The sequence below is a fragment of the Anser cygnoides genome, chromosome 10 (assembly GCF_040182565.1).
Source record: "Anser cygnoides isolate HZ-2024a breed goose chromosome 10, Taihu_goose_T2T_genome, whole genome shotgun sequence".
Lineage (NCBI taxonomy): Eukaryota > Metazoa > Chordata > Aves > Anseriformes > Anatidae > Anser > Anser cygnoides.
The window spans coordinates 6,613,830-6,636,117 of NC_089882.1; the positions used below are offsets into that span (position 1 = coordinate 6,613,830).

Here is a 22,288-nt window from a genome sequence, read left to right on the forward strand (position 1 = left end):
ACCACGGAAAGAGTTATGTTCAGTGTTTCTTCCAGCTACAGTGTGCTTGCTTCAGCTTTAAATAGCCCCAGCATGAAAGTACTTGGACCCTTGTGGCAAAGAGTTTCACGTGCTTAAAACTCAGTGCAGGAAAGCAGTGGCCCACTCGGAGTGGGCCAGAATGGTATTTCCCACTCCACTTTATTTTATTTTATTTTATTTTATTTTATTTTATTTTATTTTATTTTATTTTATTTTATTTTATTTTATTTTATTTTATTTTATTTTTCCTTTTTCTTTCTTTTTCTTTTTTTTTTTTTTTTCTTTCCCACCAGTGGTTACCTGGGAACATTTCAGCTGTCACCCATCTGCAATCAGCTGATTTGATCTGCCTGCTGACTCCTGCTCTTGGCTGCCTGGTTCTGCTTTATAAGACCTTTCCTGGCAGAAACTCTTTTCTTTGCCTAGAGATTCTGCAAGCGAAGTGAGGACGTGGCTGGGATGGGACAAGTAAGTAAGGGATAGAGACAGGCAGTCCTGCTGTGGTGGTGAGTTGTAGTCACCTTGTCTCTGTGCTGCCTTGGAGTATGGAGTTGCACCATAACACAATTTGTGTATTGTAGATCTGCTTGAGAAGGTACAAAAGCACAGGAGATGGCATCAGCAGGGTTTCTTTAAAAATGAACATTCTAGATATGAGGCAAATATCAATGAAATGCATTTTTAATTAAAGCTCATAAATCTGTCTAAAAGTGCTAGTAATTTCCTGGGGCTCAGTCTCCGAATTGTTTTTGTTCAAGGCATGCTGGCAATGTGGGGAGGCTGAGCAGGATCAGGATGTTGTTCTCACCACTGTTTCTCCTTGTGAGATCCACCTCAGGAGACTTGTTCCTGCTTCTGTGTCACGACTTCTTAGAAATGTCTGTATGCAAGGGCTGAGTGTGCTAATTCAATGCATCCTGTGATTGCCCTTCCTCCACAACCAGATTAATTTACTGTTATCTGAGATCCCCATGACGTACCTTGTGCCACTGCGAGGCCTGGTGTTTACTGCTGTAAACAAGAAACAAACAGAGGCTTTACATGTCTTATTTGGAGTAATGATACAGGCACTGCTGCCTGGTATTCACTCAGTGTCTTGGAGGTGTGGGAGCTGTACTTTGATATTGTTCCTTACAGCTCAGGTTGTTTGTAACATGGTAATTTGTTTTCGACCTGAGCTATAATGCTTTAAATGATGAGCTGCTCTCTGATGGTGGAAGCTGGAGGCTTTCACTGCAGCGTGTGGTTCCTGTCAGAGGCAGGCGGTGGATTCAAGGGAGTTAGCTGCGTAGTACATGCTTGTGGTCTTGGCCTTATTTCCAGTGAGATTGGCTGCATAGACAAAAACGAGCACTGCACTGGCAACCTTAGTGGGAGGACACTGGAAACAGCACTGGCATGGAGGCTGTCTGCCGCAGGCCCAGAGGCGAGGTGTGCCCTTCAGGAAGTCAGCACCCTCATACCTTCTCTTCTTCTCCAGCTCTCCTGTGAAAACCGAGGCCTGCTGTGCCTAGGTACAACCATTTATTGTAGTATTTTGTTCAGGATGAACGTTTTTGGTGGGCTCAGCATTAACACAGCGGGAGAAAGCTTGGAGTGGGCATACCAATGAATTTCAGACTCCAAGCTTTCCCAAGCAGTCATTATCTTGTCTTCTATTTAAAGAGCAGTAAATTAAATTGTGAGAGATGGTGCAACTGGTTTTCCAGATCTTATTTAATTTGGCTAAGCAGTTAGCATTTTCCATCTGCACAACATAATCATTAACTTTTTTTTTGTTTCTTCACTGTCACTGTACAGACTGCTTTTTATGGGTGATCTCTGCCCTTACTTACTGTTAGATTTCATTTTTTAAAGGAGTGTGGCTTCATTGATTTTTCTTTTAGGAAGAAGTACATATAAAATTATTCATCCTACTAAATGTGTTTGCAAGGAATCCTATGTGATTCATGGTCTTTGATCCTGCTATCGCTTATGTGGGTGTTTAACTTTACTATTGTGCATAGTCCCACTGGGGAGAATCTTAAATTAAGAAATACTATTATAAAAATAATGTGAGATTTTAAAGCACGCATCCATGCTGTATTATGAGAAACTTCTCCCTTTAAAACAAGCATGTAAATTAAATAGCAGGGAGAGAAGATTAGAAGATGGAAAAATATCACCCTGTCCAAGTCAGCTGTGTGCTCAAGTCGTATCTATCGCTGTCTGTCACCACTTCTCTGTCCCTGTGTTCCTCTGGTCCCCGTGTCCCTCAATGTGTACAGTTTTGGGCACCGGAATGTAAGAAAGACATAATACTGTCCAACGGAGATTTATTAAGATGATGAAGGGTCTGGAGGGGAAGATATGTGAGGAGTGCTGAGGTCCCTGGGGTTCAGCCCGGAGCAGAGCAGGCCGAGGGGAGGCCTCATGGCGGCCTGCAGCTCCCTCACGAGGGGAGCGGAGGGGCAGGCGCTGAGCTCTGCTCTCTGGGGACAGCGACAGGACCCGAGGGAAAGGCATGGAGCTGGGACAGGGGAGGGTCAGGCTGGGGGTTAGGGAAAGGTTCTGCACCCAGAGGTGGTCGGGCACTGGGACAGGCTGCCCAGGGACACGGTCACAGCTCCCAACCCTGAGTTCAAGAGGCGTCTGGGCACCGCCCTCAGACACGGGGTCTGGTTTTTGGGGGTGGTTCCCCGGCACCCGACTTGTCCCCTCCCGTCCTTCCTCCCTTCCCCTCCTCCTCCTCCTCCTGCCCGCGTCCCTTGTCCCCTCCCCGCGCCCTCTCACGGCCCGCCCCCCCGATGCGGGCGGCGCTGCGGGGCCGGCCGGGGCAGGGACATGGCGCTGAGCCCCCCCGCCGGCCCCCCGGGCCCGCAGCCCCCGAGCTCCCCGGAGGGGCGGCCGGGGGGGCCGGGGCTGCCGCTGCCCCTGCACTCGCCTTGGACCTTCTGGCTCGACAAGTGAGTGGGGGAGCCGGGGGGGGGGGGGCTGGTTAACGGGGGACTGCCTTCGGGGGGGAGAACTTCTGGATGTAACGGATCAATTTGCTGGCTGCCCCCCCCCCCCCCCCCCCCCCCACACACACACACTTTCCGCCCACTATTAATAAAGTCACTTTCCGAGCCAGTTTTGCTTTTGTAGTTGTCGGTGCCGGCGCCCCGGCTGTTGCTTTAAGCCCTAAATTTAGACGTGAGGCGGGGCAGGGGGAGGCGAGGGAGGGGGCCCGGGCCTGCCCGGGGGTTGGGGTCACCGTGCCGGGCCCAGGCCGAAACTGAAGATCAAATCCCGGCCTGCTCCCGGGTTGTGCCTTTGTCTTGTTATTAACCTTCTGTGTCACCCCTTCTACTTTCTGTTGTGTTTCTCCTCTCCCTCAACCAAGAGAAGTTCTTTCCCCTGCGAGCCTTGCCGCAGGCTGACTGACCGCCTTCCTCGCACTGCCCTGAGCTTCTCCTCCCCTCCTCTGTCCCTTTTTTATTTGCTGATGGAGAAATAGCATGAAATTGACGAAAGCATGCGGATGGTCTCAGGTCCCACAAACCTTATAAGTGACCCCACAAATCACTCGCGGTTCGCCCGTTTGAACCGTGACTTAGTTGCGGCCAGGTTCAGGGTCGGAATCGTGTTTTCTGTTTGGTTACTTCTAAAAAACAGGATTTGGACCACTTCCGAAGCAAGCTATCACAAAGATCTGCTTGTTTACACGGGCACGTGGAGATAAGCGTGTCCTGCTTGTATAATTTATGCCAGAAGTTAAAATCCATTTCAAGTTACTGACCTGTATCATGATCCCCCCCCACCCCCAAGTCCTGGTTCAGCTGCATTTCAGACTTTAAAACTCAGTTATTCTGTTCTCTTTTTGTTCTCCCTCTTTCTGATCCCTTCTAAGTGCGTTTAATTAGGTAGTGTTGTTCTTCCTTACCTTACAAAACCAAAAGTGAATGTATATTTTAAAAAAAAAAGTGTGACCAGGCACCAACATGTCTTTAGCCTTATATACACTCTGCACAGTTTTGTTTACCAGCAACAGTAGCAGAATAATGACAGGGAGCAACATTATTATTTTTTTAAATGTAAGTCATTAAAAAGCACACGAGAGAGCTCTTAATGCACGACCAGGAACTTCGATTACTGCAGTGTGTGGAGGTTTGTGTGTCTACACAGTTCCACCGAAGCATCTGTACTGTTTACTGGTACACCCACAGGGTTTGCTGGGGGACTGGTGCTTGGGCTTGTATGGGATGAACTTTCTGTAGAATACAGCTGAGCATTTTTAACTTACTTCAGTAACTCCTAGTGTGGAGCAGTGGTGTTGTGCCACGAGATGGTATTGCTTCTGAGTGCGTCTACGCATTACACTGGTTTGGGGCTGAAATGCAGGAGGAAGTGGGGCTTGAGGGTAAGTAGATGTTGAGATGGATATGTAGAGGTCGGCATCTTTCTGTCACTATGGTGAGAGATCCGTGGCATACATTCTGAGATCTCCAGCATGTGTCTTTTCATTAAGGCACACTCTTACAGTAAATGTCCAGGAAGCAGCACTTCTTCTACCAGCTTGTGACATGCTTCCAAGTGATTCACTTGGGTTTAATGCCCTCATTTTTACCTTTAGTGTCCCGGATTCATCTCCCACCTCAGAAGTAAATGCCTTTGTTTTATCCACATTAGCACTTGTTTCTCTAAACGCCTTGGCGTAGGTGTAACATCTGAGGGCTGCAGTCCTGTGACCGGGTTCTGGTTCATTGTCATTATCTCACGCATGTCATGGGCCATTTGCATTTCCTGTAAGTGCTAAGCCTTCTTTCTTAGTACGTGTCTAAAATATTAACGGTCTGACATCACTTTCTTATATCTGACCCCATATATGCTTTAGGAAAGTGAGAATGATGAAAGTGTTTGGGAAAATATTATTCACTAGTTTGACAGGTAAGTTCCCGTGAATGATCTTCAAATGCTCACAGGCCAGCCATTTCACATACGAAGACAGAAGCTAGAAGCTGTTGTTTTTTTCCTGTTAAAAGAAATGAGATTTAAAAAAAAAATGTTAAAATGTTTAAAGGTCAAATGTTACCAAATGGTACCAAATGTTTTAAGACCAAGTCTTTAGATCTGCTGTTTTGTGTGTCCATCCTGCAGGTTTCCGAGCTGATACCTGCATGTCTTACTCGTAGTGCTTTGCGTGCCGTGCACTGGTGATGTAACAAGGCCTGGGGAATTTCAGCAGGTCTTGCGGATGCCTTTGGTACCACCTTGGGAAGCTGATTCGTGCTGGTGGCCCTTCACACTCCTGCTCATCTCAGTGTGGCTGTGAATTAGTGCACAGTTCTGCCATAGTTGTCTCTGGCTTTTAAATGAAAGATTGCATTTCAAGTTTTTGCAATACTGTGCAGTCTATTTTTTAACAACAAAGTGTGATTATGCCTCAGTGAAAGTAATAATTTGAAAACAGGGATTAGAAATCTGGTCATTATATCCATGTTGTGTAGGGCATTCATCATGGGGATTACACAAAAGGAGAAGTTAAGCGAAATGACCATCAAAGGCTGGGATGTCATGGATAACAAGCCAGGTTAGGCACTTGAAACTATCCCTTAATGGGGTTGTAGATCTAGATGCAATCTTTGTGTAAATACAAAGATGGTGAAACTGATTTTCCTTTTGATGTGTATTTTTGGGCACAATGCAAGTATCTTACCTGGCGTTGTATGCCCTTTTATGATTAAAGCTACACTAAGTGAGCCTTTCCCTGCTAAAATAATAGAAGATACTAGTACTGTACTAATAGCTGTCTGCTTTTTTCAGCCTCTCAATGAGAAGCTGGAGGTTTTGTCGGTGGTTACAGTTTGTGGTCCAGAGTGTGTGTATGCACTTGCAGTGATGAAGATGTTGCACGTCCTTGCAGAAAGACATCTTTTGAAGATCTAAGTGCATCTAAGCTGACAGTTTTGCTGACGTGCCGCTTTCAGTCAACAGCGAGGAAAATACGGGTACCCTTCTTTACAAATCGCTGCTATCAGAAATTGAACGCAGATCACAAAAGCCTAGTACAGAAGTCTCCTTTCCAGATCAGCGCTGTCAAAGATGTGCTCGTGTCAGTGGAAGTGTGTGTGCGAGTGTATGCACGCAACAGTGCAGGTTTCATTGTAGGGGCCTGTCTGCCTTTTCTTCTTGCCTCGCTTCAACGGTGCTTTTTAGGTAATTTTGTTTATGGTTCAACTCTTCTGTATCTTTGAGAGGAAGAATATGCTAATGAATGTTGTCAAATGTAATGCAATGTTAATAGACAACTCCAGGAAAGTGAAAACATTCTCACATAAATATACCCCTATATGCTGATTTTTCTCTCTCCACTTTGTAGCGATGAGATCTATATAAATAATGTTTAGTAGACAACTGAGCTGTTTTCATAATAATTGTGAATCATTATAACTGAACACGTCAAATATTGGAAACTAAACTTAATAATTTCCCTTCTTCCCTATAACAAAATCCTATTTATCTAGAATCATCTATTTCATCTATTAAAGCTCATGAGTAGGTGGCTTACAATGAAAAATGATGGTTAATATTATAAAAACGTTCAACCTGGTAAATGCATTTTGACAGGCTTTGATGGCTTGAAATCAGTCTTTGTCTGTATTCAGGATGGATTGCCAGATTGATTTAGTTGCCACAGCATGTTTTTGAGTTTATGCTTTGCAAGTAAATATTTTGCTTATTCGTACCCAAACCAGTTGTGTCGAAGTACTGGCAGTGGTATCTTCAAAAGTACTCGGCGGCTTTTAAAGCTCCCGCTAAAGCCATGGAGTGATTCCCGCTGGGAAACAAAGGCCAGTGTGAGTACATATGAAAAAAAACTTCTATCCTTGGCTCTTTGCAGGGAAACAGAAGAGCTACAGTTCAGCGTCACATTAACATAAGCACAACCACCTGGAGGTTTATTCATACATAAAACAATGGAATTTATCTTTGTGTCTCTTGTTCTTTATTCATGCTGGAATAATAAAGGAGCAGCTAAGCAAGCCGGCAGTAGGATTCGGTTTGGGTAGGTTATTTCTGTCTCCATGCTCCACTTCTAACTAATGCCCCTGCAGTTTACTGGGGTGGGCCTGACCTCGTTAGGCAACTCAGTTCTTCCAGAAGTTGCACTGAAACTTCTCCCATAAATATTCTGAAGGTGCAGGAAGGTGTTGGGAATCGCAGGGCATGGAGCAGGAGAGCTGCTGAATATTTCATGTGCAGGCTCCGTGGGGAAGCTGGGTGTGCGTTAATGGGTTGGTGGCCCGTGGGCTGACATGCCCACCTCCAAAAGCTGTGTCCAGCTGCTTTCTGACACAGCCTTTTTCCTCCTGCTCCTAGGGGTTTGCAGTGCTTGTTGAGTCGATTCAAAACAGCACCATGGCAATAATTCAAAATTCATTGTGGCGCATCAGCTTGATGTTACTGTTGATGGTAGCAAAGTTATCCCAAAGGGAGGAACCCCATAATGACCTGCAAATACAGACCCTTAAACGAAGCTTTGTTTTGTAGTAGTGTGTGTGTAGTGAGTTTTTTTCAGCAAGGTACACAAACATCTTATTACTCCCAGCTTATGTTGCAAGCGTTTGTCGGAATAGTTACAGAAATAGGAGTATCTACAGGTTTCTTCATTAGAAAGTCATCTAACACTTGTGCTAGTTTAGATTAAACTTATTCTCTGTACTTGGTTAAAAAATCGCTATTTCCTGGGTTTCGAGGCACAAAACCCGCTCAATTGTCATCTGTTACCTGCTGAGTTTCTGGGTGGCTATTGCAGAACAGCTGCAGTTCATTGCTGTCAGCAATCTGTAATTTTGAATAAAATGCACTTTTCCTTCTCTGGCTGTCTGTGATTTAAAATACCGTTTCTGTCCTATACTCATGCGTTAAACCCAATTTGTGCAGGTGTAACTTCTGCAGCAAATGGTCCTGAAACTTTTAAATTGGTGCATGCTGTCATTTTGTCATTTACAGTCCCTTCAGTAGTATTTGCTTAATAAGGTTTAGGGGTTCACGCTCAGACCCATAAATCAGTGGCACTTCTCAGAGCTGGGTGAGAGGCTGACATAATGCAGGGTAATCTTGTGGGCATGAAGTGCTTGCCAGGCAGGTTACTAAGAATAAATGAGTAGTCAGTCACCTTAACTTCTAAAACAAATAATTTGCTGGTTGATTGGTGCTTTCTGCCAGCTGATAATGTTTTTTTTTCAGACAAACTATGTGATCTGCAGCTATCAAAATGAACCATTTGATGACCTCGGAGTGGAATATTCTGTCTTTCATTCTTAGCTGATCTCTAAAATGGCGTTATAATAACTACATGGCTACCGTGATTATCTAGGTAACCTTTGAAAGGTATCATTACAGACTGGATTTCTCTTTCATTTGAGTAGACCTTACCATGGCAGCATCTCGGGAGCAGTATCAGTGTGAACGTGCTGAGAAGATGCCACACGTTGTACAGCAAAGTTAACCCCGTAGGTATCGGTGATCTGCAGTTAGCAAACCGGCAGTAGGATGTAAGAGAAGAAATTTCTTGAACGGTGATATGAAACAAGAAGAGGCAAAATCTTCTCATGTTTTGCCTATTAAAGGTCTATAATACGTGACACAAAGTGAGATGTGCTGCTTCTGGTCAGCAGCAAGGAAAAAGTAAGTGATAGTTTGTAAATCCACTATTCCTCGTTGACAGTTACCTCCCTGCTGAGTTTTCCATCTCCTTTAACCCCTTAATGCTTTCATTGTTTTGTGTGTTCGAAAGCTGTCTGACTTTGGTTCTGCTAAGTACTGTGGATTCTTCTTTTTGCTCTCTAATGGTGAGTGCAGAGATGCCACCAGTCACAATAATAATTCCTTCTGAGCACACTGAAAGCTTTGTTTGTTGTTGTTTTCACATTATCAGTCTTCCCGTGGGAGTTTTTGTAGTTCATGAACCACAGGACTCAAACCTGCACTATATTGATTTCTTGTCTGTTTTTTATAACCTCTAGTTAAATTAATTACTGAAATTGGGGCATCAAATGCCCTGTTTTCTTGTCGAGTCCATCACAGTGACGTAGTCTTGTGTCCAGTGATCATTAGCTAGTCTGTCCTATGCTGGAAAAGACAGAAGGGTTTCTCTGCTGCTTTTGTGACTTTTTTTTTTAAGTCATTTGCTTTGATAGGAGCCCCTCAAGAAACCTGGGGGCCAGTATCAAAGTTTTGAAGATCTGGTGCTGCTTCAGCAGTTTTGCTTGCTTAATTATTTCCTTTCTTCTGTGTGGATACCCCTTTCTGCCCCAGAGCCTGAATTATATCTGTAACAACTGAGAGTTGCTGTAGTGTTTTACGTGCTGATCAGATGTACCGGGACAAGCAGCTGCAGAGTCAGGAGGGTTACTGGGGTCTGGTTTGCCCAGGAAGATCCCCTTGGATCTTTCTTCAGCAGGTACCCGAGCAGCAGCTGTATCCCCTCCGTTTGTCGTCTCCTCTGTTACTTCTGTTTGTGGGTTCAGTCTTCTGAGTGCCATGTTTCCTGTGCAATGGGGGGTTGCTTTGTGATCTTTGTTCTGCTTTAGAAAACCCGCGTTAGCTACTGAGGGAGAAAATGCTTGTGGTTTTAACAAATTGAATGAGCCCTGGAAATTTTGACCTCGTTCCCACCAAGTGTGCCGGAGGGTGCGTGCTGGGATTGTCGGGTGGGTGGTGATGGAGCGAGGACACCTGGGGACACGGTGGATGTCCTGTCCTGCGTTGCACACACCCGAGAGATGGCACAAAGGCTGAAAAGGGCACAGTGCTGCGGTGCCGTCAGGCAGCAGCTCTGGTTGGGGTGGGAGGTTGGGAATGGTCGATGTGAGGGTGACCCGGAGAAGCTCACCCCATCTCCGGTGTGCAGCAGCGTAGCCCTGCGCCCTGGCAGTGAGACCAGCCCAAGGACCTCTTGGCTTTGTGGCAAGTGCCAGCAGCAGACGTGGCTTGAAGAATTAATTATTGCTGGTGGAAAGACTGCCTGAAATTCCAAATTTCCCACGTGGATTGCGTTAGGTGGCTCGCAGCACCGAAACCGGGAGCTGTCCCTTGGCACTCTGCATTCCCATCAGCCCGTACGCGTCTCCCATAAAACACTAACGCTGGAAGCGCTCTGCGGTGAGATCGGCTCAGTATAACGGCGATACACCAGTTAGATACACCTGCATCTTGTTCTCCTTCAGCCCATCCGGGGGATGCGGGAGCGGGGCCGGGGGCTCCTGGTGCTGCGCTGGGCTGGAGCCCGCTGCCACCTGGCGGCCGCTGCCCCCCCTGCGGCGTGCCCGGGGTCTGGGGGTGCCGGGGGTCTCGGGGTGCCCCTGGCTCTTGGGAGGCACTGGCAAACAAGCCGGGAATGCGAGCATAGCGGCTGCAGGTTCCAGACAAATAACTTTTTTTTTTCCCTGATGTCTTAACAGCTGAAAAGTGTGGCGTGGCAGTTAGGAGCAGTGAAATTTTTGGTTTAAAATCTTAATTTTACCTGCTTACTAGAAGTGATTTCATAGAACAGCAGCTGGGCTGCGTCTTTATAGCTCCCTTCCAACCGAACAACTCTATTCTATTCTAAAATCCCAATTTACCTGGCAAATCTCTACTTACTCAAAAGTATAAAAACAATGGAGTTCTTTTCTTTAAATGGTTAATGATAATCAGAATTGGAGTTTTCTGTGTAGCTTTGATATGTGGATATTTCATCTTCACACTCGTGTGATTCACTTCTCCCTATCTGTCTCCCTTCTTCCCTCTTGTTAAAATACATTTTTATTAATCCCTACGTTCTTTTTCCCCCCCCAAGGTCACTACCTGGTACTACAGCAGCTGAATGTGCCTCAAACTTGAAGAAGATTTATACAGTACAAACAGTGCAGGTAAGGCTGGCTTTGCTCTAGCAACTGCCACGCGAGAAAAGCAGAACTTAAGGCGTGAAGCAGCATTAACACCCATACGGATGAGTCACGCTCATGGCTTTGCTCACCTGTGGTAGGAAGTGTAAGCGTTATTGTGCATGGTCGTGTGTGGTATTACTTAGTCACTGTTTGAATTTCACTTGGCTTTCCAGACCAGAAAAGGAGGAAATATTGGCTTGATCAGGCAAGCCCACCCATAAACTTTCCAGAGTTTCCACTTGTGCCTGTGCTGTGTTGTTATACTTGATGTGTTTTCAAGTATTTTTCCTGACTTTTCTCTAAGTTTTAATGCAGAAAATCATTGCATAAAGGCTAAATGTTACAGCCTGTGTTTTTTTCTTCTTTCTACCCTGGAGCATGAATTTTTTTTAAATAAAAACAAAAATCTATCCAGCTGACACATCAAAATGCTTTTACATCATGCAGCAATGAGAAATTCTGCATGTTTGTGTCATCTGCCAGTGCCCATCAGCGGGCATCTCTTGCAAGTAAATTGCATTTTTGTTTTATACCAGAGTTACCATGCCTGTGTTAGCGGGATGGTTGCATCAGCCGTGCAGCGGAACATCTCTGTCAAGTTTGAGCTGACAGCACCAGCGGGTTTGTTTCAAAACCAGCTACTCTGGCTATTGTCTGAACTGTTGGAAAAAGGTCAGCATAAGACCACAAAACAGTATACACAGTGTCTGGTAATGGCCATTTTCCCACTCTGAATCCAGCCTTTATTCATTAAATTATTGGGCTTTATTGTTCAAAAAAATTAAGTTTTTTTTTCTATGGATTTGGGGTTGAAAATACAAAGAATCCCTCTAGGTCCTTTGGGAAGACCCAGGCACGAGGCCAGGTAAGCGCGAGTGGAAAGCTGAAGCCAGTGCTTGGTGTCGGCTCTCCCATGGGAGCCACTGTTTGTGCCTCTTTTTCCATATTCATCGGTGAGAGGAGCAGCACTGCACGGTGGCCCAGAACTTACTGTAAACGTTCCTATTTCTCACAGATTTTTCATACCCACTTTTATATTTTTAATAGTTTTCCTTCTCTTCTTGTGACTGGATAATGGTAATGGCTGTTAGATGGAATTGCCAAGGGCTACAAAATCTTATCGCATAATGTTGCAGTCTTTGTTTCTAAGTTGTGCTAATGATTAAGTATTAGATGAACTAATACTTAATTAGTTGTACTAGTGCTTAATGTTGCATCACTACATGTTGATGCAACATAAGTCTTTAAAATCCTTTCTTCATCCTGGCTGTTGGATAAAGAAGAAAGGGAATTGGGATCCCTTCAATCATCCCTCCCTGTTGCTCACCACCACCTCTGGGTGCCTTTTATCCACCCCAAGCACATGTGACAGCTGCTGCTCTTACTACCAGAAAAGCTGGGATGTATTCTGATGGATCCTGCATCTTTTCATTTCTCCCCCATTCCTGTATTAACGTGCATCTCAAGTTCTTTGTCTCATGAAAATTGTTACTGTGATCAAGGCAGAGCAGTTGGACAGCTAGTTAGGGATTTAGTGCAACAGAATTATTGCTGTTTCTTTGTAGTTCAGGATGATCCCAGTGAAGTTTTAGACTAGCCGTTAGTGACACAAGGTGGAGATTTTATGTAAGTATATATCTTTAGTATGTTAAGGAAGCTTAGTGTGCTGGTTTGTTCGGACATACTTTAGTGTAAACACACAAGTGAAATTGCAGTAAGTTGACTAAAATGCACTAAGTTTCATTTACTTATAACACAGAAGATGACAGGTCTCTAGGAGTAAGATGTAATGGTTTTAGAGAATATGACCAAGGAAGTAAATTCATCTGAAATGTAGTTTCTTGTGTTAATGCAGCTAGTTTTTTGTTTGTTTTTTATAAAGAATTTCTGGAGTGTCTACAACAACATTCCTCCTGTGACAAGCTTGCCCCTGAGATGTAGTTACCACTTAATGCGGGGAGAAAGACGGCCACTTTGGTAAGTGTGCTATGATCAGACACTTCTGGGAGCGGGCACTGGGAAAACCTGACATGGGGAAAGGAGGCAGGCGTGGGCCAGGAGCGTCACCTTTCTGTTGCCTGCAAATGCCTGACCTTGCAAAAAGTATCCTAGGGGTTATGTTAAGCTTAAAAGTGACTTGTACTGAAGAGAACCATTATTAAAAGTGCAGGCTGTAATTTAATTGTCCACCTTTGAACATAAATGTCAGAAATTAAATTATGGATTAACAATTAAGAAATTAAAATGTGCCTTTGAAATCTGGTTCAAGACTGCGCAGAATGTTACTTGTCTTTGAAACACGCTATTACCTTGCAAATTTTTCTTTGCAGTGAAGCTAGCGTAATAATGATGCAAATAACTGGTGTGTCCTTAACTGTTCTTCACCTGTACAAAATTATGGAGCATGCATTAAAATGTACTTACAGGCTTGGGTTAAAACCAACTTAAGGCATTATGAAGTGGTGCATTGCAGCAAGTCCCTACTTGATTGTGGGATAGTAATGAAATCAAGTATAAATCATTGATGTTTTCCTTTCAGAAATTGAGTTTAGCATACCTTCTTCCTGATCCAGTTCCTTCACATCTTAATTATCTTAAACATTTGCTGAAGAGATTTGATCTTTTTGACATCATTTGCACTAGATTGTAATTGGGTTAGGGTTCTCTAACTGGATCATCGTGTCTCTGACTGGATGTTGAGTTACTACAGGAGGCTTCTGTCCTAATCTACTGAAGAGGCAAATACTTCTTTAAAGTGAAACGCATCTGAAGATCTGTTAGTTTTCTAAAAAAAAAAAAAAAAAAAAATACAGTGACTGGCCAGAATAGCTAAATTGGGTTTGAACAAAATGTTGGTGTCTGTATAAATCAGCTGGGCCAGTGTGTGCAGTTCCTTGATATTTTTGAACGGATTTTTTTCTTCTAGTCTTAGTTTTGGTTTGATAAATCACTGTTGGAGGTGTGAAATGCAAAGGCTTTTCCTGAAAATGATACATCGGTTTTAAGACTAAGTAAGTGTATGCGCTGCCTTGTAGGGGAGGGATTGCAAGAGGTTAATACCATTGGTAGCCCCCTGGCTTAACGGTAATTACTGCTGAGCAGCTTTTCTCAGATTGCAGTTACAGTATACTGGCTAACCCCGTAGTGTTGATTTTTAGGAGGAAAAACAAATTCAGAAGAATGAACTGGGGACTTGCAAAGGTTTCCCTCCTTCTGCCACAGGTGTTTGTATGGACCAGTGGGATATCACTGACCTGGAGAGTCTCTGTGGCTTTCATAATAGCTACTCCAAAAGTGACTTTTAGGTTGTGCCTTTAACTTCGCTTTTACAGAGCCTTAACAAAAAGCTAAAAGCCCTAAAATTTAAAATTTTATAGAAAGAATTGTAACAGAAAACTTGAAAAGTTAAGAAGTTTCTGTGTTGTACCTTTGTCATTAAAAGACAGTTTAAAGGTTATGTCTGTCCTGGCTCCAGACAACTTCATTCTTTTTTTTAAAGACAATTAATTTCTAGTTGTCACAAAACTGAAATGAAGTGTACTCGTGGTTTTTATTAAAATGGATAAACTTGAGAGTAACAAGTTGCTTCTGTGAAAATGATACGTGCCAGAGTTCTTCCAAAATAAAAGGTTACCATAGTAAAACATAAAATTGCTTTGTGGCTTGTTCCCATATAGTGTGCAGCCACTTCAAAGCTAGTCTGTAGCCAGGGAAAATGTATATATTTTCCAACACACAAAACTTGGGAGAGGGATTAGGTGTTGAGAGGTACAGTTCATATGAACAATGGAAGAATTATGTCTGATGTCAGAAGTCATAATTTGAGTCATGCTACCCGGAGTTAGTAATTGCATTTCAAATGGGGTTTTTCTGGGAAAATTAACCCCTGAACATAGGCTTATCGTGATGTGGATCTGAATGCTTATTTCACTGATCTATTTCCCATAACCAGGGAAGAGGAAAGCAACGCCAAGGGAGGTATATGGAAAATGAAGGTCCCTAAAGAAAGTACGGTATGTAATACTGACTCTTTCCTTGGATTTTGTTTGGAAGGGGATTCCCTTAAATTCCATGTGATAAAGCTGTTGTAAGACTTTCTAGTTTTGACATCATCCGATACAACAACCAAATGCCATTTTAAAGTCTGTAATCTTTTGCTTTAAGACAGTGAGCAAAAGTTTATTTTCAGCTAATTTAGTATCTCTTGTTTTTGATCACATTTGTCAAGGTATTGTAAATCAAATGGAAGCTGCAGTGTTGTATTCCATTTGACAAAGATGGTATTCTATAAACGCCTTTGTTCTCAAGACTCAGTTTGCTTACAGGCGTGCAGAGCAAAACATAAAAACCTCCTCCTGATAATATTACAGCCAGAACCTCAGTAATGCTCTTCAGCAATCCGCACGCATGGTTCAGCACAACTTCTAGAGTTTCACAAAGTGCCAAATGCTCCCAAATTTTGTGTCGAACTTAGTAGGACTGCTTGTGCTTGGCACTGCTTGTATGTACTGCGTGTGGGAGTGAGGAGTGCTGTGCTTTTCTCAGGACAAATGAGGACTAAGGCTTTATCCCCACAGGTAGCTAGTCCCATCTAATGTCTGTCTTCCCTCGAAAGAGGGAAGATCTTGTTTATTCTCTTCTCCTCATCCCCCATGTGATGGCTCTGGTACTCACCAAACTGTTTTGTGAGCCAATTTAGCACACTATGATGTCAGAAAGTCTTTTTTTAAAAAAACTTACTTTTTAATTTGAGTGTGTAGCCAGGAGAGTTTATTTTAATGACTATGTGGGGTAAAGGAGAGAAGAACAGTGGGATCATCCCCTTTGGCAAGATTGAGTTTGAGGTTGTCAGTCACCTCACACATACATCTTGTGAACGCAGTGCTTCTTAGTTTTCTCTTTTTGGAATTTAGAAATGCAAAAGATAAAACGTACAGGCATGTCGTCGTTCTAGCCCTGCTGAAACAAATGACTTTGTGTGCTGAGTGTTGCAGTGCTGTCAGATGCATGTAAGTGCCTTTTCCTGTGACCTGCCACAGGGACGAGGTCTGACCTATTCACATGTTGTGTGTGTGCAGGTGGGGTCTGGATCAGGCCTTTAAATACTAAACACGAACTGTAAGAAAAATGTGACAGCCTTGCAGAAGGCATTAAATGCTGAAAGATGGTACTTGAAACTTCAGCCAAAAGCTAATTGGTTTTGCCTGTGGGCTCTTTCCCATATGTGAATTGCAGCTTTCTTCCCTTGGAATTGGAATCCCCAGTGATCACAAAAAACTCTGAAATTTTCTTTTTCCTATTATAACCCAAGGTGTGAAGATTGTCATCAGTGACAAGTGGTTTTGGGAGCCTGCGTTATTGTGTGGTGAATTTAGGGACCCCGAAGAAGCCTTGTTTTTCGTAGAATGGTCACCACTTTCTGACATGAGGTTACTTTCTGATACCTCAAATTAAGTACCGCATGTCCCTGGTGTCCTCTGAAAGGTTTAATTGGAGATGAACCTGAGTCAGCTTTTAGTACCTTTGTAAATGGCATAATATATTATTTATGCCTGTTTCTCAGTCTTGGCTTCATGCTTCTAATCACCGCATGCCCAGACCTCGTCTCCTTGGCCAAGACAAGCCGTCTTGTACAGCCCTCACTGGAAGAGCAGTGCTTGGAGAGGGTGTGGGGGGAGGGAAATGTGTTTTTTCCTAAAGATATCAGTCTTCCAAGTGGTGTGAAAATCTGACCGACAGAATACTGACACTTAAATGTTGTTGCATGCGTACGGTGACCCTTCTGTATGCTGGTTTTTAATACGAAAACTAATACTTTTTAGATCCTTATAAGCCTGATCCTGCAACTGCTTACTACTGGATGAAGTGCTTCCTACCCATGGGGCCGTGAGGACAACTCACGGTAGCGAGCACTGCGCCCGGTAATGACTGTGCATGGTCATCGCACGTTAATGTACGGACTGGACGCCGGCAGGCAAGGGCATCATTTCGCAGGCTCACACTGACGTCCTCAAGCTGCCTTGTGAGGCATGGCAGCAGTTCTTCCTGTAGCATAGCTTCATGTTATGGATAGGATGAGGTGGTAATGAGTCACAGGAACATCTGGTCCTTTGTAGTCCAGAAGATGGCTTAGGAGTACTTGGAAGCTCCATTAAGGCAGTTTATTGGTTTGTCATCTCTGTAGCTGCTTGCTTTTTGTTTTAACCCTGGTGCATTTAATTACTATTTCTTCTGCTTTTGTTTTAACCCTGGTGCATTTAATTGCTCCCTCTTTTTAATAGTACTAAAATTCAAGTTAATTTCAAATAGCAGAAAGGCATTCCTTAAAAGAAGTGTATTAATAAAATCTTTATGGTGATGTAGCAATATATATATATATTACAGAATACATCAACGTCTGTATTTTCTGTCCCTGTAAATGCACACCTTGGAGCATATTACTGAACGTGTTGATCCAGAGGCATTCCAAAATTTGTATGGTCTTTTGCTTAGGTAATAAATGCCAAAAGCAAATAACAGTGTAATTCGTCTAACAGAGCCAAAGAAAACTGGCAGATAGTTGTTATTCCCCTCTGTTTTAACTCTCTAGTGAGCATCTGAATTTGTTGAAAGACAGCCTTATTTCATAGTCAAGGCAAATCAGACTTGATGTTTAAATAATAAATCCATTTAACTTGTTGGTAGGGATTTCTGGTACTTTTCTTAATGTGGGTAGTAATTCTATTTTCACAGAAACAAATGATCACAAGTAAAGCCTTACTTTTTTATCATGGGAAATTCTTGGGAGAATTCTACTTTCATGCTGTACGTTGATTAGTGCATTCAGGATGCGTCACAGACACAGACACAGAGAAAGTAAATACAGTTTAAAAAATATATATATTTTTAACAATTCTTTGTTACAGTATTTATTTCCAGGGTCTAAACTCTTGCTCCAACTATATTGAAGAAATTATTAATATCACATAGCGTGTAATTGCAACAAATACTTTCTTGTTTAGACAACCTCAGAAAGAGAACGTACTCAAAACTGAGCTAGCAAACCTAACTTTTAAATTAAGAGATAGTAAAGCAAAAGTAACTTTTTTTCTTCTTCTTAGGCAGCAGTTTGGAAAGAGCTCCTGTTAGCAACTATTGGAGAACAGTTCATGGATTGTTGTGCAGCAGGTAACTTTTAAAAGTGATATTGGTATCGTATCCATACCTACCCTCAGGAAGAGGAGGACGAGGTATTTCAGCTGTTCCAGTGCAGAGCTACCTATAGACTCCAGCTCAACAGCCTGTGTTCCTGGGAAGCCAGCAGATTATCAAGGTTTTAAATGTCTATCTCTTTGCCAGCATTAAAATGATTAATATTAAATTCTACAGTGCCAGAATTCTGGAACACCAAATCACATTTCTATACCGGATTGTTTGTGCTGTCACAGTTGGAAGCAACTAAATTAGATGCCCATTAGCCCTCATGGTCCCTTCTGGTTACGGGCTGCTTGGGGGAAGCACCAGCGCAGACCTGAAGCACAGAGAAGCTGTGTGGTTTGCCTGTGGTGATGTTAAAACCCATAGCAGAGCTGTAATGGAAACCTGGGTCTTCTGAACCCCAGCTTAGCACTCTAGCCAAAGGTGATGCTTTCATTATCACTTAAAAGCATTGCTTAGGTCAAAGTAGTCTGTAGTGTGATTTAATTTACGTAAAATTCTTGAAATACCTTGCTGGCTTACCGGGAAACAGTCATTAATTATCCAGAAGTTCATATGTGGTTTTGTTCAGATGCAATGATTTAATGAAATCACTTCCAGAATAAATGTCTCTTCTGTGCTTACACATTTCATTTGGAAATGGACTCCAGGAAGGCGCTGGGAATGCCAGCATGCCTCAGGTCATCAGCAAGTGCTGCTGCTCAGTCACGGGCAGCGAGTATGAGCCTGTGACCATCTCGTGCGTCCAGGCTCAGTTACAGAGCTGGCTCTTCTGTCCGGGTTACGTGAATGGCACTTCTGCGTCATCTCTTGTGACCCTGTTTACCTCTCCTAAACACAAATACCAGATTAAACTAGCTGTTAAAATGAAACTGAACAACCAGTTAGGAAGTGTTCCTTCACTGCTTTATCACAGAGGGGGAAAAAGAGTTTGAGGGAAAAACACAATGCAGCTAATCCGCCACTGCAGGCTTTTGCTTGCAGTGTTTTACTGAAGGTAGGTTTCCCTTAGTAGTTTATATTGCTAAACATACTGAAGGGAATCCCAAGATTACCTCCTGGTCAAGGATAAGTGTTAATAAATAATCTTGCGGCACTTCATTAAAACCGTTATGAGGTAATATTTGCAATAGCTTCTATAAATAGCGTTTGTTTCTTTCTGGTGACTGTTCTGTCTGGATTGAACACTTGTATTCCCTGCATTGGAGATTGTTCTTCCGTTGCTTCAGTTTGTTCAACTTCTGGGCACTTGCACAGCACATAAGTATCGAATTAGACATGTCTCACTTTTCAAGTATTTTTTTTAATGATGCTTCCTCTTCTATGCAGATGATGAAGTAATAGGGGTTAGCGTCAGCGTTCGTGACCGTGAAGATGTTATACAAGTCTGGAATGGGAACGCTTCCTTAGCAAGTGAAGCTAAAGTTTTAGAAAAGATATATAAACTTCTGCCACACACCTCTTTTAAAGCGGTGTTCTATAAACGTAAGTATTTTTCACTCGTTAATTTCCACCATCCTTAGAGAAACAAGATGCTGGTGGGATATTTCCATGGGAATAACCTCTCTGGTTCCTCATTAGCCATTTGGAAACACAGCATCTCTCATTGCACTGAAATTTTTTCCTAAGAATTACAGATGGTCTTGTGCCTTAGCTACCATTCAAAGCATAGAATATTTCAGATTTAATTTTAGCATGTATTCAGCTTTATGCTTAATATACCTGATTCCTAAAGTTAGTGAGAGACATCTTGATAGCTGCCAAGACTGCATGCTTTTTAATGTGGGTATTGATTTAGTGGAACCAGTTACAGACAGGTTTTTAAGGGATCCCTTTCTTTAGACTAGATAAATGTGTAATCAGAATAGTGTATTCCCAAAAATCACTCTTTGGCACATTGTGTCTTCCTAGACTGCTTGTGCATCACTGTCTTTCCTCTTCATCTTTTCAACCCCTTGAAAAAACTTACGTTTTCTTTTTATTCCACCCCCCCCCTTCTCTCTCCCTTAGCACACAGAGAGCACCATGCTTTTGAAGGCAGACGTGGAAAACATTAAGCATAGTCTTGTGCTTGACACTTAGTGTTCTGAGGTGGTCTGAACGAGCAGAAGGATGGCTGGAAGTCCTGCAGAACCACTACGTGCAGTGGCCCTCTTGAGTTTCTAACACTTCAGATTGGGCTATTGCTGCTGAAAATGAGGAAACATGGTTACCCTGCCTGCCAAATGTGCCATTCATTACTTCTTGTTTGGTTGTGTTTTTAGTTCTTCATTGTTTCTTTAAAAAGTTATTTTGGCCACTATTTTTTTCAATCAGATCATATTTATTCCGATTTCGTTAAGATAGAATGCTTTGGGTTTTTTTCTGTACTGTACTTAGTTAAATGCAAATGTGCACAAACATGATACGCTGCTTTCTCTAGATGTGCTGTGCATAGAGGGATACTGGCTTGGTGAAATGTGTTTTCAATTTTCATTTTGAGACATTCCTATCATGCTAAGATTTACTCACTGTCTTTGTCCCAAGAGATGAAGGAGTTGCACTGCATTATCCTAATGGACTATGTAATCTGGTCTTGCACTGACAACAGCACGCATGCTGTAAGAGTAAAGAGTGAAGTATTCACTGAATGAGCAACTAAAGAGACACGTTTGTATTGGAACTAACCCTCTCTGAGATAACGTTAACGAGTGTTGAAAGTATGATGACTTCAAAACAACTCTTGTTCATGCTAGTATTGAGAGATCTTAAGGTAAAAAACCCTGCAAACTCTACACCTCCTGTTTAAGAAGGGTTTGTGTCTATTTTTTTTAGTGTATGATATTTTTCTGTACACTATGGGAAAAAGTCATGAATCATTTCTAATGCATTTGACTAACTGGATCCCCATCCCTCACACTTCTGCAGTTATTTTAGGGCCCGTACTCGTGGAGGGTCAGGTCAGAATTGCTGTTGATTTCAGTGCAAAAGAAGAAATTCTGTCTCACAGTTTTTAAGCTATCAGGGCTCCTTAGGTCTTTTTTTTTTAATTTAAAGAAAAGAAATGGATTTCGCTTTACAGCATGAATGTGAACATTAACTGTGCTACTCTTTAAATGTTTGTCTATATTAATTATGAGGTGTCGGTTTGCTTTACTATACTACCAAAGATTTACTTTGTTTTGCAAGAAGAAGCTGCAGCATAGAGAAGAACGTGTGCTCCGCTCAACATTACTTCATTGGTAAGAGTTCTTGTTTGGCGACTGTTCAAATTGCACTGATTTCCACATGTTTAGAGTATTAAGAAGCAGCCATTAGAATCAAATTTAAAAGTAAGGATTGCACATGAGGTTTTTTTACAACTTTGTATTTATGAATTAAAACTGCAGTTAGAGATTATTAATTAAAGAAATAAAGAAATTTTCTTAGATCAAATGTCTTGCTTCTGTGATTGATTTGAGACAAAATGTTACCAGACCTGCTTTTGTAAACCTGTGTGTTTTTCAGTAAAACTTCTCTTGCAAGCTATCTACATCTTGTTTGAAGGTTAAAAAAAAAAATTTAATTTTTTTGTTAAACCAGAAAGGAGGCCTGAAGTACATTAGTACTATCTCTTGTATGTATTCAGTTAGTACTCAAGGTATTTTTGAGGGGCAGTTAGATTGAGGTTTCAAAATAAATAAGACTATTACTGTGAATGTAAAATGTCAGATAAACTTCCCAGAATAAATAAGAGAATGTGAGCAGGTGCTTTACCTCCATGGTGAAGTGGACTCGTTACTGCAGCACTGAGTAGGACTTCAGTTAACACTGCTTTTACTGAGCGGGTTTTAGTGTAAGTGGGCACTCAGGGGCCCCCATTTCTATGGGCAGTGAGTGGGTTCCTCGTTTTCCAGGGAAGAAGGGCTGGAGGAAGACTCAGGACAGGAAAAAGTTTTCAACAACTCGAAGAGCAAGACTTCTCACTTGAAACATTTTCCTGCCCTTAAATACTAGTAGCGACTTACATTTTGCCCCATAACATATATTCCATAATCTGAAACTGGGCTTGGATCAAAACATGTAATACAAGTTATAAGGAAAAAGACAAACTGCATTTGGGGATTTTGCAAGCATTGAATTTAAAAACTGAAGAACTTTTGCAGTGGCTGCCCTCGCCTCCCTGGAGCTCAGTGTTACCCCTCTGCGCTGCCCTG

General features: G+C 42.5%; 1 protein-coding gene across 2 annotated transcripts; it reads left to right on the top strand.

Moving 5' to 3' along the window:
• The first annotated feature begins 369 nt into the window (after window positions 1-369).
• On the top strand, window positions 370-21,527 carry EIF4E3 (eukaryotic translation initiation factor 4E family member 3). 2 transcript variants are annotated; one of them, XM_013180350.3, is made up of 7 exons: window positions 370-489; window positions 10,826-10,898; window positions 12,799-12,893; window positions 14,869-14,929; window positions 18,017-18,083; window positions 19,443-19,598; window positions 20,124-21,527. In XM_013180350.3, exons 3-7 carry the CDS (start codon window positions 12,868-12,870, stop codon window positions 20,168-20,170), a joined length of 357 nt encoding a protein of 118 aa, XP_013035804.1. In that variant the 5' UTR covers window positions 370-489; window positions 10,826-10,898; window positions 12,799-12,867; the 3' UTR covers window positions 20,171-21,527. The 2 variants fall into 2 exon arrangements, with proteins under 2 accessions (XP_013035804.1, XP_066859244.1); XM_067003143.1 differs by lacking the exon at window positions 370-489 and adding an exon at window positions 2,774-2,966.
• Window positions 21,528-22,288: the final 761 nt, after the last annotated feature.